The sequence below is a fragment of the Lemur catta genome, chromosome 7 (assembly GCF_020740605.2).
Source record: "Lemur catta isolate mLemCat1 chromosome 7, mLemCat1.pri, whole genome shotgun sequence".
NCBI classification, from domain to species: Eukaryota; Metazoa; Chordata; class Mammalia; order Primates; family Lemuridae; genus Lemur; species Lemur catta.
Genome location: NC_059134.1, coordinates 6,977,739 through 6,991,268, shown reverse-complemented (window position 1 = coordinate 6,991,268; position 13,530 = coordinate 6,977,739). Strand labels below are relative to the sequence as shown.

At 59.5% G+C, this 13,530-nt stretch overlaps 1 protein-coding gene across 5 annotated transcripts in view; it reads right to left on the bottom strand.

Annotated features, from left to right (window-relative positions):
* Nucleotides 1-2,168: 2,168 nt before the first annotated feature.
* Nucleotides 2,169-13,530, bottom strand: part of ST3GAL4 (ST3 beta-galactoside alpha-2,3-sialyltransferase 4) — a 32,179-nt gene continuing 20,817 nt past the window's right edge. Inside the window, exons 1-11 of one of the 5 annotated variants that reach the window (XM_045557860.1) lie at nt 9,788-10,520; nt 9,565-9,640; nt 9,183-9,291; nt 8,725-8,805; nt 8,431-8,528; nt 8,170-8,230; nt 7,688-7,783; nt 7,396-7,585; nt 6,511-6,654; nt 3,144-3,287; nt 2,169-2,840 (exon numbers count right to left, since the gene is read on the bottom strand). In XM_045557860.1, coding sequence (XP_045413816.1) covers nt 2,754-2,840; nt 3,144-3,287; nt 6,511-6,654; nt 7,396-7,585; nt 7,688-7,783; nt 8,170-8,230; nt 8,431-8,528; nt 8,725-8,805; nt 9,183-9,291; nt 9,565-9,580 — 1,026 coding nt within the window. In that variant the 5' untranslated portion in view covers nt 9,581-9,640; nt 9,788-10,520 and the 3' untranslated portion in view covers nt 2,169-2,753. Of the gene's footprint in view, nt 2,841-3,143; nt 3,288-6,510; nt 6,655-7,395; nt 7,586-7,687; nt 7,784-8,169; nt 8,231-8,430; nt 8,529-8,724; nt 8,806-9,182; nt 9,292-9,564; nt 9,641-9,787; nt 10,521-13,530 lie in introns of those variants that run through there. The other 4 variants (XM_045557857.1, XM_045557858.1, XM_045557859.1 and 1 more) reach the window with 4 other exon arrangements.

Here is a 13,530-nt window from a genome sequence, read left to right as displayed (position 1 = left end):
CGCGCCCCGCGCCCCGCGCCCCGGGAGGCCGAGCAGTCACGTGACGGTCCGCGGGCGTCCCACCGCAGCCGTCGCCAGAGCTTGAGCCGCTTGCCAGGGAGGCGCCGGCGTCGCACGAGGCGGGCGCCGAGTCGGCGTCCCGAGAGGCCTCGTGCGGAGGCCGGCAAGCCGGCCAGAGCTCGACCGGGACAACAAGAGCCGCCGCCCGTTCCCACGGCCCGAGGGCGGCCCGGCGGCGGCGCGGACCACGCATGCGCGGCCCCGCCCTTCCGTGGGCGGGGCAACACGCGCACAGCGACTCCGCCCCCCGCCCGCCGGGAGGGCACTGCGCGTGCGCCTGCACAGCGCTGCTCAAGGGCACCCGGGATTAGCGTGGGGTTTACGCGCGGACGGCAGGGTTGAAAGGGGGCCCGGAGATGATCCCAGAGCCTAGACCGCTAGAGCGGCGGTTCCGGGCGCTTGTTAAAATCCAGATTCCTTGGCCCGTCCCCAGCGGCCTGGGTAAAACCCGGGAACCTCCGTTCTTGGATGTCCCGAGGTCGGCGGTCCCCGCTGGGCGACCCACCCGCCCCGCGTCACCGAGCGTAGGAATTGGGGCCCAGCTGCGGGGCGGCCAGTTGGTGCCGAGCCGGGTGAGGACGGGCGCTGGGCCGCGCCCCGCAGCCGGCGGAGCCCGCATGCCGCCTAGCACGCCGAAGGCCCACGGCGCCCTGGCCGCCCTCGTCTCGGCGCTGCCTCCGTCTGCTGGCGCAGCGGGCGTCCCCAGCGAGCGGGTGTGTCTGCGCCCCGCACGCAGTGTTCTTTGTGCGTGATCCTCAGGGACTGTCCGCACGCGGTGTCGCAAACATAACCCAACGAGAATGTAGCATGCTCGTGTGTGTGTGTGTGTGTGTGTGTGTGCGCGCGCGCGCGCGGAGTTTGGGGGGATGGTCTGACCCATCCCCGTGTGTTGGACTCTGGCTCAAGTTTGGGCACGTTCAGTACAGGCAGTGGCCTCGGTCCAGGACAGCTGGATTATGTGTGCAGACAGCTACTTTCTGGGGCAGTGGACATTCCCTTGCATACATCGGGGGTGAGCAGATCTGGGATTCCCCCGCCCCAACTCACACAACCCTGTTGGAGTCAGCAAGGTCCCTCCCAGAACAAAGCCTGGAAGGCAACGCTAGCCCTTGTGCAGGCGAGGGGGCTTGGGTGCAGGTGCTGGGGCCCTATTTGCTCTCAGAGTCCCCTCCCCCAGGGGGAGAGCAGTGGGCAAAGGAGCCAAGCCTGAGAGAGCAGGGCCATCCTGTGGGATGAGGTTGGGAGTTCTCAAGGCCGTTCCAACACCCTCTCGAGAACTGTGTCATCTTCCTCTGTTCCTCCCAAATCACTGCCCTCTTTATCTGTCCTGGCCCAGCCTGGCTTGTCTCAAAACCTCAAGGCTGCAACTCTTTCCAAACCAGCCAGGAACACAGCTGTGAGTTTCATTCCCCATGAGGGAGTTCCAACTCTCTCTCCTGGCTCCAGATGTGAAGGAACAGCTGTGGGGGTGGCGGGAAGCCCAGCTGGCAGCTAAGCAGAGGCCTGGGAAGATGGAGAACAAAGGCGGGAGAGACAGGCACACGGCACGGCTGTTGGGATTCTAGAGACCTAGGAAAGAAACAGTTTCGTCCCCTGGCCTGGCGACTGACTGGCAGGCCTTGGCAAATCCCTGCAACACTGCCCCCCAGCCCTGCCCACCCCTCCTGGCAGCCTGGGTCACTGGCAGGACCTCCCGTAAACTCCATTTCCTGGTTCCCCTTAATCTGAGAAGGGAAACTTGGCTTTCTTTGTCTGACCCCTCCCCTGTCCTTAAAACACACACGCATGAGATTTTGGTAACTGAAGAATGGTGAGGGAGAGAGGAAGGAAGATGGGAGAGGACCTGCCACCCCCACCTGGCACCCTCGGCCCTCCCTCCCTCCCTCAGGGAAGTAAACCGCATGCAGGAGCCAGGAGCGGCGTCTGAACACAGGCCCGCTGCAGGCACCGCTCGCCCGCCCGCCCACGACGCCAGGGGGCTGACGCACGGCCGGGCACCCAGCGCTGTTCTGTACTCAAGAAGCAACTGTTCTCTGAATGGCCATGCTGCTGTCACACCCCCACCTGTCCCCTCCCCAACCTAAAAGGATGCAGGGCATCACAGCTGCTTCCGTTTTAGGAAAAATAGTTTAATGGTGGGTTTTTAACCTCTTTTTCCAATGAGGTCTCCTTCTCAGTGGAGCCCCCATACCAGTGCTCTCCCCATGCCTGCTGGGAGGTAGCAGCCCCTCTCTGGAGGGCACGCACCCAATCTCGCGATGTCCTCACCGTCCCGGGAGACCGGCTCTGTGTCTAGGCCTTCGTAGGCCCATCACATGTAAGTTTATAAAAAGTGGGCAGAACACTGTACTGGCCTCTTTCCTAGATGCCACGGGACCAGCCCACAGCACCTTCCTACCCTATAGTTAAATAGCCCGTTAAATAATCTCTCGGTGCGGGCAGAGCGGAGGTGCTGCAGCAACAAGCCCCCTGCCTTGGCCGGGTGCCTGGGGCCCAGGGCCTGCACCCTGACTGGATCTGGGCTCCACAGGAGCGGCCAGTGCACGGCCTCATCTCAGACCTGGCCGTTCCCGGGACTCCGTCCACAAACAGACGGTGAGTCCAAGTGGTCGTGCTGGCATCAGGCACAGCCACGGATGGGGGTCACCCAGGCAGCAGAGCAGGCAACTGATGGGCTGCCGCTCTCGCCCAAGTCAGAAGGACGTGAGGTTCTTGACGGCTCCGATTTCCAGCATCCGCTTAATGGCCAGGGCCTCCTTGGAGACATTGTGGCCTGACCCCTGTGGGAACAGCCAAGCAAGGGAACTGAGGGACCCCCAGTGATCTTTCTGTCCCCAGGCAAGTCTCCCTGCCCCGCTCCCCAAGACCCCACACTTCTTGGGAGCTCCCTTCCCTGTGCTGGCTCTTGGCTGCATACAGAGGATGCCGGCCGCGGAGCCCAGGGCCGTGTTCCGGTGCCGACTCTCTGAGTGACCTCCCTGTGAACCGCCTCTGGCCCCGGCACCACTCACTCACCCAGCGTGCCGGACTGTCTGGTCCCCAGGCCCATCCACCCCACCAGCTCTCACGAGCGGGCTGCTCACCACCATGGACTTGAGCGTGATCTGCTCGTAGTAATGAATAGTCTGCTTCTTGTTGTAGGCATCTGGGTAGCCAAAGCCAGCGATGTGCACCAGGTCACACAGGTGGAGGGCCAGGGTGATGGCCAGCAGGCCCGTGGTGGGCTTCTGAGGGACAAGGAGCGGGAGGTATCAGACGGAGACCTGCTCCTCCCGCCCCTCCCAGGCCAGCACCCTGCGGTAGAACATTCTGCCGTCATGGAAATGTTCTTCATCTGCGCCATCCCGTGCAACAGCCCTGAGCCTGAGCATGCGAATGGGGCCGGTGCAACTGAGGAACGGAATGTTTTATTTAATTGAAATTTTGACTAATCGAAATTTAATTTAAATGGTCACATGTGCCAGGTGAGGTGGCACACACCTGCAGTGCCAGCTGCTCAGGAGGCTGAGGTGGGAACGACATTTGGGCCCAGGAGTTGAAGGCTGCAGTGAGCTGTGATCACACCTATGCATAGCCACTGCACTCCAGCCTGCGTGACAGAGAGATCCCATCTCTAGAAAAATAATAATTCATATAAATAAATTTTAAAAATAAATATAAATAAATAGCCACATGTGGCTAGTGGCTACCACACTGAACCGTACAGCACCACACATCTAGGGGAGGAATGACGATGACAATCAGAATGACAATAATGACAACCTATTACTTTTTGAGCACTAGTGCACCAGACACTGTGTTAAGTATCTTACCTATATAATACATCATCTCATCCAGTCCTCACAAAACACTTGGCAGTAGATACTATCATTAGTCCCCTTTTACAGATGAGAAAACTGAGGCTCAAAGGAGGGGAAAGGTTCTGCCTTCCTCCTTGGAAAACCTCACCTCATTCAGAAGACCTGGGGGCTCTGACACTCACTAGCTGTGTGACCTTTCATGGGGGCGGGCTCTCCCCCTCCCTGAAGCAGGGCAGCTGTACCTTTCCTGCCCACTGTGTGGGCTTCTCTGGGGATCTCACTTCCTCCGTCCCTATCCTTTCACAAGGGTGGGCAGCCTAGTGTTCTCTTCACGAGTCTTGCCTTCTTCAGCTCTAGCAACCTGCTCTGCACCCGCTCACATCCATTTGGGGGTCACTCCTGGGCCCCGTCAGGCCTCTGCCACGGGTCTCTCCCAGGGTCCCTCCTGAGCTCTCCTAGCCTCGCCTTCCGCTCCCTGCCCCGGCCTTCTTTTTCACCTGCTGCTTTCACCACCACTGTGTCTCCTCAGCCAGTTCGGGGCCCTGCGGAACCGCATTTGCATGGCCACCTAGCCTGCTCTACCTAGACATGTGCGCCTCAAACTCGCCAAACTCCTCCCCTCCATGCACTCTCTGTGTTGCTTCAATATATTACCACCTCCCAGTTGCCCAAGCTGGAAACCTAGACTTGGTCAGAAATCCCTCGATTCCACCCGTGAAATACGTGCTGTTGCAGGCAGAATCGTAAGAAAATCCCAATGACCCCAGCCCTCGTATGATCTGCTTTGCATGTGTGCAGAACCTGTGAGTATGGTGAGATTTTGTTACGTGACGTTACTTTACGTGGCACAGTTGACCACAAGAGAGGAGGCCATCCTGCTGGACTTGACCTAATTACCGGAACCTTTAAATCTGGGTGTTGAGACCAGAAATAGAGGAAGTCAGAGATTGGAAGCACAAGAAGGATGTCTCATGCCATCACTGGCTTAAGAAGGAAGGGCCCTATGACAAGGAATGTGGGGGGCCCCTCTCCAGCTGACAGCCCAGTGGGGACCTCAGTCCTACAACCACTGGAACTGAATGAGAATGGAAGCAAAATTTCCCCCTGAGCCTCCAGACAAGAACTCAGTCTGCCTGACAAACTGAGTTCAGCCTTGTGACATGCAGAGAATCGAGCCCCACTGTGCTGGACTTCGGACCTGCAAGACTATGGGCCAAGACATGGGTATCATAGGCCACCATGCTGGTGGTAATCAGTGAGCAGCAGTAGAAAACTAATACACTCTCACATCCCTCCCCTCCTTTTCCCTTCCTGCCACCGGGAGCTGGGTTCAGGTCCTCGCCCTCTCTTACCTCCCTCCCCACCTCCTCTCCATCTACGCCCCATCCCTGGCGTGTGGCTCCTCCGTGACGCCCCCCAGCTGCACTAGCACAGCCCAGCACCAGAGGAGCTGTTGGCTCCCGCCAGATGGAACGCCCTGCCCAGTTCTCTGCGCAGCAGCCTTGCGGGCCTGGCCCCAGCACCGCCTCCCCTGGGGAGCCGCCCAGACAACCCTGGGCAGACGTCTGCCCCTCCTCTGAAGTCCCACCACATTTGGAACTGCTATCCACGGCAGCACTTTACCACTCCACGGTGCAACCCGCACGCTTGCTCTGCTGGCCTGAGTTCCCTTAGGGCAAGGAGTGCTCCTGCTGCCCAAGCTGCAGACGTGCACCCGGCACTGAGCAGTCACAAAAGCAGGCGTTCAGCACTCAAAACTGAATTCACACGTGGATGTTCAGTAAAGCATAAAATAGTTTGTTCAAAATTTGTCACATATTTCTGGGGCAGGCACTGTGTGCTGATCTCCCTAATAGGTATTTTACATAATTGTTTCTTGAAATCCTACAATGGCCTTCAAAGGTCAGTATGGATATTATCCTCATCATACAGACAAGAACACCGAGGCTCCAAGTGGCTCACCAGCCAAACCAACGCAGGCAGCGGCACAGCCATCCGTGTGATTTACCTCTTTTCCCTGAGGGGCTCCAAGATGCGTGTGGAAGTAACTGGGAAGCTACAAAGTAGGTTAAAGCCCACCAGCTGAACACCACCAGGGCACTGAAATCAAAACCATAACTTGCAAAGCCGCACCATGACTCCCAAGAATTGACACACTGTACCAAACTACGACACGCAAGACAAACTGTTGAAGCTCAAACTCTTTTAACTCACTCAGACCAATACGTTCCAAGATAAGATCACAGACCAAGTACCTAACAGTAAGTCTGAACAGGCTCAAGCTGTTCCATGGACGGCACCACCAGACTGTTTGAGCACCTCCCTGGTTTACAAATTCTGACCAGCGCTGGCCAAAGCCATCCTCTCACTCCAGCCCCCAAACCAGACACAGACCCTTCCCCTGTCCCCACTTTGAAGATGCCCCACCGTTGTCCAAAGTGTACCTCTCCCTGGCCGCAGCAAATGAACAAGCCTATCTTTGATTAGAGGTGTGTTCCTGGAGGTCGAATGCAAGCTGCTGTCTCTGTTATTATCGTCCCCTCTCATGGGGTCCTTCCACAGCTTCCTAAGCCTACAGGAACGTCCCATCTACTTCCCGCCCAGGACCCTGACCTTCAGGCCTGGCACCCCCGTGCCCAGCCATCATCACCTGCTTGATCTTTCGTGGCTGCTGCATTGGCAGGCTGAGCAGCTTGTCAGCCGTGATCTCCATGAAGAAGGGGTTGAGAATCCGAATCTGTTTGGGGTTGACTTCCCAGATGAGGGGAGGCTGTTTCCAAAAACCCTTTTGTACCTAGGAAGATGGAGTCAGAAGGGAGAGAGAGAAGGTGAAGACATGTTTCCCAAGTCCAACCCAGTGGCCTTCAGCCAGGGGATGGAGTCCAAGAGGTGGCAGAGGCCCTCGGGAATGCAGGGCGAGAGGAAAGGAGGTGGAGTGTACGCCTGAGGAGGGAGACCAGGGGGAGAGAGCAGGAAGGGCACCCCCTCAGTGAGGCTGGGTGACAAGGTGAGTAGAGCACAGGGTCCAGTCACAGCCCCCCTCCAAGGATATCCAAACAGGAGGCAGAGGCTCGAGTCTCAGGCTGTCTAAACAGCAAAAATGCCGGCTCAGATGGCTCAGCGTTAGAGTGGATGGCACAGTGACGTGTGCGCTGTCCCTGGGGCCTGTCCGTTAGGGCACAGACCTCACTGTCCTAACCTGCCCCCGCTGGAGATGGCTGCTGGAGGGTCCTCGCTCCAGGTTCCTCACAGAGAGACACACTCCGGCAGCTCTCCTGGCCCACACAGCCATCAAGCGTGGGTGCTAGGGCTGCCGCCACCTGACTCCTGCGGGCCTGTAGCCCAGCTGCTGGGGAGGCTGGTCAGAAGCCCAGCAGAACACCCTCAGCGGGAGGCCTGACCGCTGGGAGCCCGGGTCACGCCGTCCCCTCACCGGCTCTTTAGGACTGCAAGGCAGATGTCGTGGAGCGTGAGGTCCTGACGCGGGCAGTGTCCTCATCCCCAGGTCCCCGTCCCCACCTGTCTGCCCACTTACCCGCTTCTTATCGCTCAGGATGGTCTCGATCCAGTGGAAGTCCATTGCCTTGAAAGCTACCAGGACAAGAAGTGTGTCCGGGTTGTTTTCCACTTTGGGGTCAAAGTGGGCAGATTCAGGGTAGAAGAGACGCATGGTGGTCTTGGAGCCCACGTCGCCCTCATAGCCAGCCACTGGGGCATTGTTCAATCTACAGGGGAGGAGGACGCCCGTCACCACAGCCCCCGGGCCCGTCTACAGCCCCGTTTGGGACTCCCAGGTCCCCAGCAGAAGTGAGGAGACGGGCACACACCTGATGACCACATCGTACTTGTTGATGGCAGCTCCCAGTGAGCTGTTCCGCAGCCGGTGCCCGTTGCCCACCACCACGCAGCGGCGGCACTTGAGGCTGCCACAGGAAGAGGAGCGATCAGACCCGGAGGAACCCGCTCCACCTCATCCTCGCTTCCCTGCCTCTGCCCGGGGCCGGTCTCGGGATCAGTGCCCAGCCCCCCTCGGCCCCTGGTCCCCAGCGGTCCTGCCGATGGCCGTGCTGGCTCTGCAGCCCTGGGCCCTAAAGGAAGGGGAACCTGAGCAGAGCAGGGGAGAGAGGCGGAGAGGAGAGAAGGCGCATGGGCTGCGCCCCTGCAGGGCTCCTCGCTGCTGACAGGCTCGGCAGCCTCTGCCTGCTCGGCACCTGACGCCAGGCCGGGCCGGCGCTACGCCGTGACTGTTTCACACCGGGGCTGGAAGGAGGAGAAGGCGCCTAGCCTGGGCAGAAGGAGCTCTCCTTACCTCTGGATGCTCTCGGGCACAGAGGGGCTGGTGATGGCTAGCACTCGGAGGAGCAGGTCTTCTACAAAAGAACCGACGGAGGGGCTGACCCGACAGCTGGCGCTCTGCAGGCCGCCTGCCCTCCCTCCACTGTCCTCGGAGCCCTGGCTGCTGTTTCCCGCCCGGGTGAGAATGTGGGCACTGGGGCCGTGGACGGCAAAGAACAGGAAGCAGCGTGGCCAGCGTGAGCCCACCATTCCCGTGGGCCAGGCGGGAACGTACCGCTCCCTTTGGTCCCATAAGGCAGCTCATAGGCAGATGGTGTCTTGACCCAGAAATAATCCTTAAGCTGCAGGAAGATGGGCTGATCTCGGGAGTGGCTGCAAGAGGTGAGAGCAGGGTGGGAATGAGAAAGGAATTAATCCCGATGCCAGAAGCAGGGGGTATTATAAGGCTCCCCTTCCCTCTCTGGCTTCACCTAGGCCAGGTCTCCCTCTAGCCGGCATGAGGCCCTGCGCCGTGGGCCCCTCAGCCCCAGCTCCCCGCACGGCCTGCCCCGCACCCTCACGTGCTTACTTGCCAAAGAGCTTAGAGGCCTTCCTCTCTGCCTCGCCCTGGAGGCACGGCTCCCTCTTCTCTGGGATGGGAAAATAAAAACTGGAGACAGAAAAGGAGAGGGGGCAGGAGCCCAGTCAGACCCAGGAGCGCAGCGGCGGCGCTGCAGGCAGCCTCAACCTTCTCCCATGGCACAAAGGCCCCAGGGTGCTGGAGAAGGACTTGTAGCGTAAAATCATCTGAGCCCAAGTTTCACTTTGAAACAAATCACTGAGATCCAGCTCTTCCTGCCCCTGCACTCCCTGTGAGGGCCCAGGGGAGTCATCCCAGAGCCCAGCCCAGCCCCACAAAAGGATCAGCGCCAGCTGCTGAAGGCTCTCGCCATGCCCTGGCTGCCCTACTAGGTCCCGCACCCCACGCACGACGCTTCATCCCTAAGCCTGAGAAGAACCAGTGGAAGGACATGGAAGTTGACTCACAGCTCCATATACCTGTCTTCTCGGGAGATGGAATACCACACCATGACGACCAGCACGAGAGCCAGCATGGCCAGCAGCTTCCAGCCTGCAGGGCACATGCACAGAGGAGCTGGAGGCAGAGACAGGCAGGTACAGCCCCGCCCACCCGCCCACCTGCCCCGCTCTGGGCCCCTCCAACCCCCAGCTCAAGCAGACCCATCCCTGGCCCCCTCCTGGCCCCGGCTCAGGGCGTGGACCTAAGTGTCCGCTGTCCTTCAAGATGAAGAGAGGGGCCCCTGGCTCCCCATCTGTCCCTCCACCGCCCCCAGGATCCCAGGATGCTGCTGAAGACGGCCTCTGGGGCCTGTCCTTCGGGCTGGGGGCACCCTCGCACCGCACTCACGGGACTTGCTGATCATGTTCCTCAGCGGGCAGCAGGGTTCCTGGGGAGAGCTGTCATCCCGGCTGCCTCGGGCCACCTAGGAGGTAGGAGTCACAGGTGTCTGGGCGGCTCCACAAACACTCCTGCCTAGACACTGAGCGGGACACACCCACCACCCACCCTGCCCTCCTCCAGAGAGCACAAGCTGCCCCTGGGGGGCCACCTCCAGATTGTCCTTCCTCACCCTGGATACTCTGCTGACTCCGCAAAGGGCAGCGTCCGCACGGACTAGGTCTTGAGCCAGGCTGGCTGGCTCTAGCTTCTCTGGTGTGGGCTCCTCACTGTCCTCTCGCCCATTTTGACCTAGGAGGGGCCCTCTCTGGGCAGCAGATGGCTACACCTACCCACTGGTGACACGAAAGTTAAGCTAACTGTGAGGGATCGATTCATATTTTACCCGACCGAAGTTTCCCGATTCTCCCCCATCTGAGGCATCCCTCTCCATCCTCAATCTCCCCCAACTCCGCCCAACAGGTCCGAGCACGAGGCTCCCCCAACCCTCCAGACCCAGACCCAACGCAGACAGCGCCCGAGCCCTGCCCCCAAGCCCGCGGCAACTCAGCGGAGGAGTCTGAATGGGGGCGCAGGTAGCCAGGAGGGTCTGGCTGGCCCAGGAGGAGTCCGGAGGTGGCAAAGGAAGGACGGACGTACAGTGGGAAGGGTGAGCTGCTACATGTATGGAGGCAGAGGCTTCCCGGCAGCCTCCAACTCGGCCAGGGCCATGCTGCTGAGTCACTGCAGAGGAGACTCCTGCGGCCTCCACAGCCACGCGAACAGGCAGAAGATGGGCCAGTTTCTAGCATCCATGTCATGTTTCCCTAACGATCTGGATCCAAAGAATCACCTGGGCCCTTCCCTGGACACGGCCTCCGGTAGCCCAGGTATTGCCTGCGGCAGGCATGTGCCCAAGCAGCCCAGGTGACTCTTATTTAATCAGGAAAGGGAAGGAAGCCCTGATGTTTGCGCTCTCTGGGGATAAATAAAAAAACCTTCAGTTATTTCTCAGGGGCAGGGACAGCATGGGCACAGAGGCCTGTCTGCGTTGCAAATCGCAGATCAACGGTCCCGAACACTGTCCTGTTACGAGTCAATGCTCTGCTCCGCTCTGCACCCGCGGGCCCCACTCCCAGTCCACAAACACTACAGAATGAGAGTCCCGAGCTGGAGGAGCCAGGCAGGGACCAGGTCAGACTCCCCTGCAGGGCCAGTAGCACCTGTCTCCAAGCCCCAGAGGGGATGGAGAATGGCCCTGTCCAGTAAGGAAAGATTTGTGATCAGACGTCCCCAGTTACAGTCACTGTCCTAGTAACTCCCTTGACAGCTGTCCGGGGAGCAGCTGCCTTCCCGGCGCCCACAGCAGCCTCCAAGGCCTGCCCTGCCACGCGGCCCTCTTGTCTCCCTCACAGCACTTCTCTGATCTGTGCTTAGCTTCGTTGCCCATGTGTTTGTTTGCTTTTTGTCTGTCTCCCCCTTGGGACAGACACCCGTGAGGACTGGATTGGGGTCTGTCCGGCTCCCAACTCTAGCCCCAGTCCCCAGCCTGCCAGCACGGCACCTGGGAGGGGATATCAGAAAGGGCTGAATGAGCATCACGCTGGGTGACTGCGGATGACCACGCCCCCTGCTCTGACCTGGGACGTCAGTCTAATAGATCCCTGCTGCTCAGAAGACTGAGGTCAGCAGCACGGGCATCACAGGGCCCTTATTAGAAAGGCAGAATCTTTGGCCTCATCCAGACGTGTAAAGTCAGACTCTGCATTTGAACACGATCCCGGCGATTCGCGTTCCCGTCTGGAAGCACTGGCCAAGGCGGGTGTTCTTGACTGTGGTTGAGCAAGAGAATCACCTGGAGTACTTAAAAAACATTTTTTAAAAATGAGTATGTGGGTACCACACCTAGGAATTCTGAGTTAACTGATCTACCCAGCACCCCAGGAGTCCCAGGGCCTGGACGCTCTCTGGAGGATCCGACGATGACGATTTCCCACACTTCGCTGTCCACCCTGACTCACCGGCTTGTGGCCCCGAGGACCTGCATTCCAGCCAGCTCCCCCAGGGCCCTGCTGCTTGGCTGGACCACACTTGGAGTTGCAAAGCCCTGAACTAGGATCCTGCAGCTCTGACATTCTGGATCAAGAGCTGTAGACCCTCTCCCGCCCTCCCGCCTTTGTCTCGCGGTCTTCCTCCCACGAACAGAGTTCCCTCCGTCTCCCTTCACATCAGTTGGTCACAGCACTGGCTGCACAACGCAATGAATGACCTGAGGAGTTTATAAATACACAGATGTGTAGGACCCACTCTCCCAGGGATGGGGCCCAGGCATTAATGGTAAAAAGCAGACCAAACCAAAAGACCCACCTCCTCTGTGTCCAGCATGCAGCCAGGGTGGAAGCATCGCACAGAGCACGTTCCACCCTCTAGGCCCACCTCGAGGGAAAAGACCTCTGGGTCAGAGGTGAGCTGCTCTGACCAGTCCTGAACAACAAGACGACTGACCCCTCTCTGACCTCTTCCCCAGTGAAGTTCCGCATTGTCTTGTCTTTATTCCCGAACTGGCCGGTGTTGCGCTGCATAGACTGGCCAGTCCTAGGGCTTTAACGAGCCCAGCCCTCCCCCCGTGGGGCCAAGTGGATTGCTCAGAGACCCCGGCATTCCAAGGGTCCTCGGGCTGGGGGGCCAAGTGGATTGCTCAGAGGCCCCGGCATTCCAGGGGTCCTCGGGCTGGCTACGGCCTTGGGACAACTTGGCACCTTTCCGGGCAGGGATCTCTCCCACGTTGCTGATGGAGCTCCCAGGTATGAAGGGGCAGGGAAAGTCACGGCAGGGTACCTGGGTGGGAAAGCAGGCATCTGATCCATTCACGGCCAAGGCGTGCCAGCCTCTGCCTATGACCAGCTGCCAAGAAGACCAGCTCACCTGCAGGGCAAAGCTGACCCAGGCAGGAAGATATCTGCCCGCTTGGTGCTCTGCCAAGAACCAAGATGTCCCTGGCCAAAGTGGGCTGGTGAGCTCTGCCACCGAACTCACCAAAGGGCAGAACCCATGGCACAGGGGGAAGAAATATGGCCCTGTGGAGGCAGGAACCATGCCTGGTGCTGGCCCAGCACTCAGCCTAACACCCAGAAAGACACACGGCACCTGCCGAACTAAAAGGAGAACTAGAAACCCCCTGGGGCAGAGACTGATGCCTCAGAGCCCCTGAAACCATCAAAGGGATACGGTTTAATGCTCCAGAGACGGGGCCTGGGAAGACCGGGGGTGGGGGGCAGAAGCCCAGGTTTCCCTACTGGTTCTGGGATCTTAAACAAACCTCCAGTCGCACCGTCCCTCAGTTCTGCAGGGAACACCTGGAGCTACCCACACGCCGCCTGCCAGCTCTAGGCTCGCCTACCGCGCCTCTTCCCTCTCGCCCTCCAGCTGCACACAGGAAACCTGTCCTCACCTCCCAGAATTGCTTCCCGTCAATGCCCCCTCGCCCTGTGTCTTCCATCTCCTCCCCCCCTACTCTCTTTGGCCCACAAACACACTCAAATCTCCCTCTCCCTGGAAGAACAGCAAACCTGCCTCCCCTGTCTCCGCAAGCCAGCCCTGCCTCTCCCTCCTTCCCTCCTCCTCCCCTCCCGTCTCCCCTGCACCCCTCAGCACTCCCCCCGGCTCAGGCTGAAATTGCTCTGGCGGAGGCCACCACTGGTCTCCTAATTGCCAAACCGGGGAAAGGTCTATTTTCAGTCTTCGTCGTACCCTGAGGCTTTGGCAGTGCTGGCCTTGCCTCCTGCCCAGCCTCTAGGGTGAGACCTCCACCCGGTTTTCTTCCCCCAGTCTCTGAGCTGGTTCTGCTCCTCTGCCCACGTGCTCTGGAGATCTGCCCTCGAACCTCTGCTCCCCCTCACCCCCACCACACATTTTCACAAGACAAGTTCATTCGTT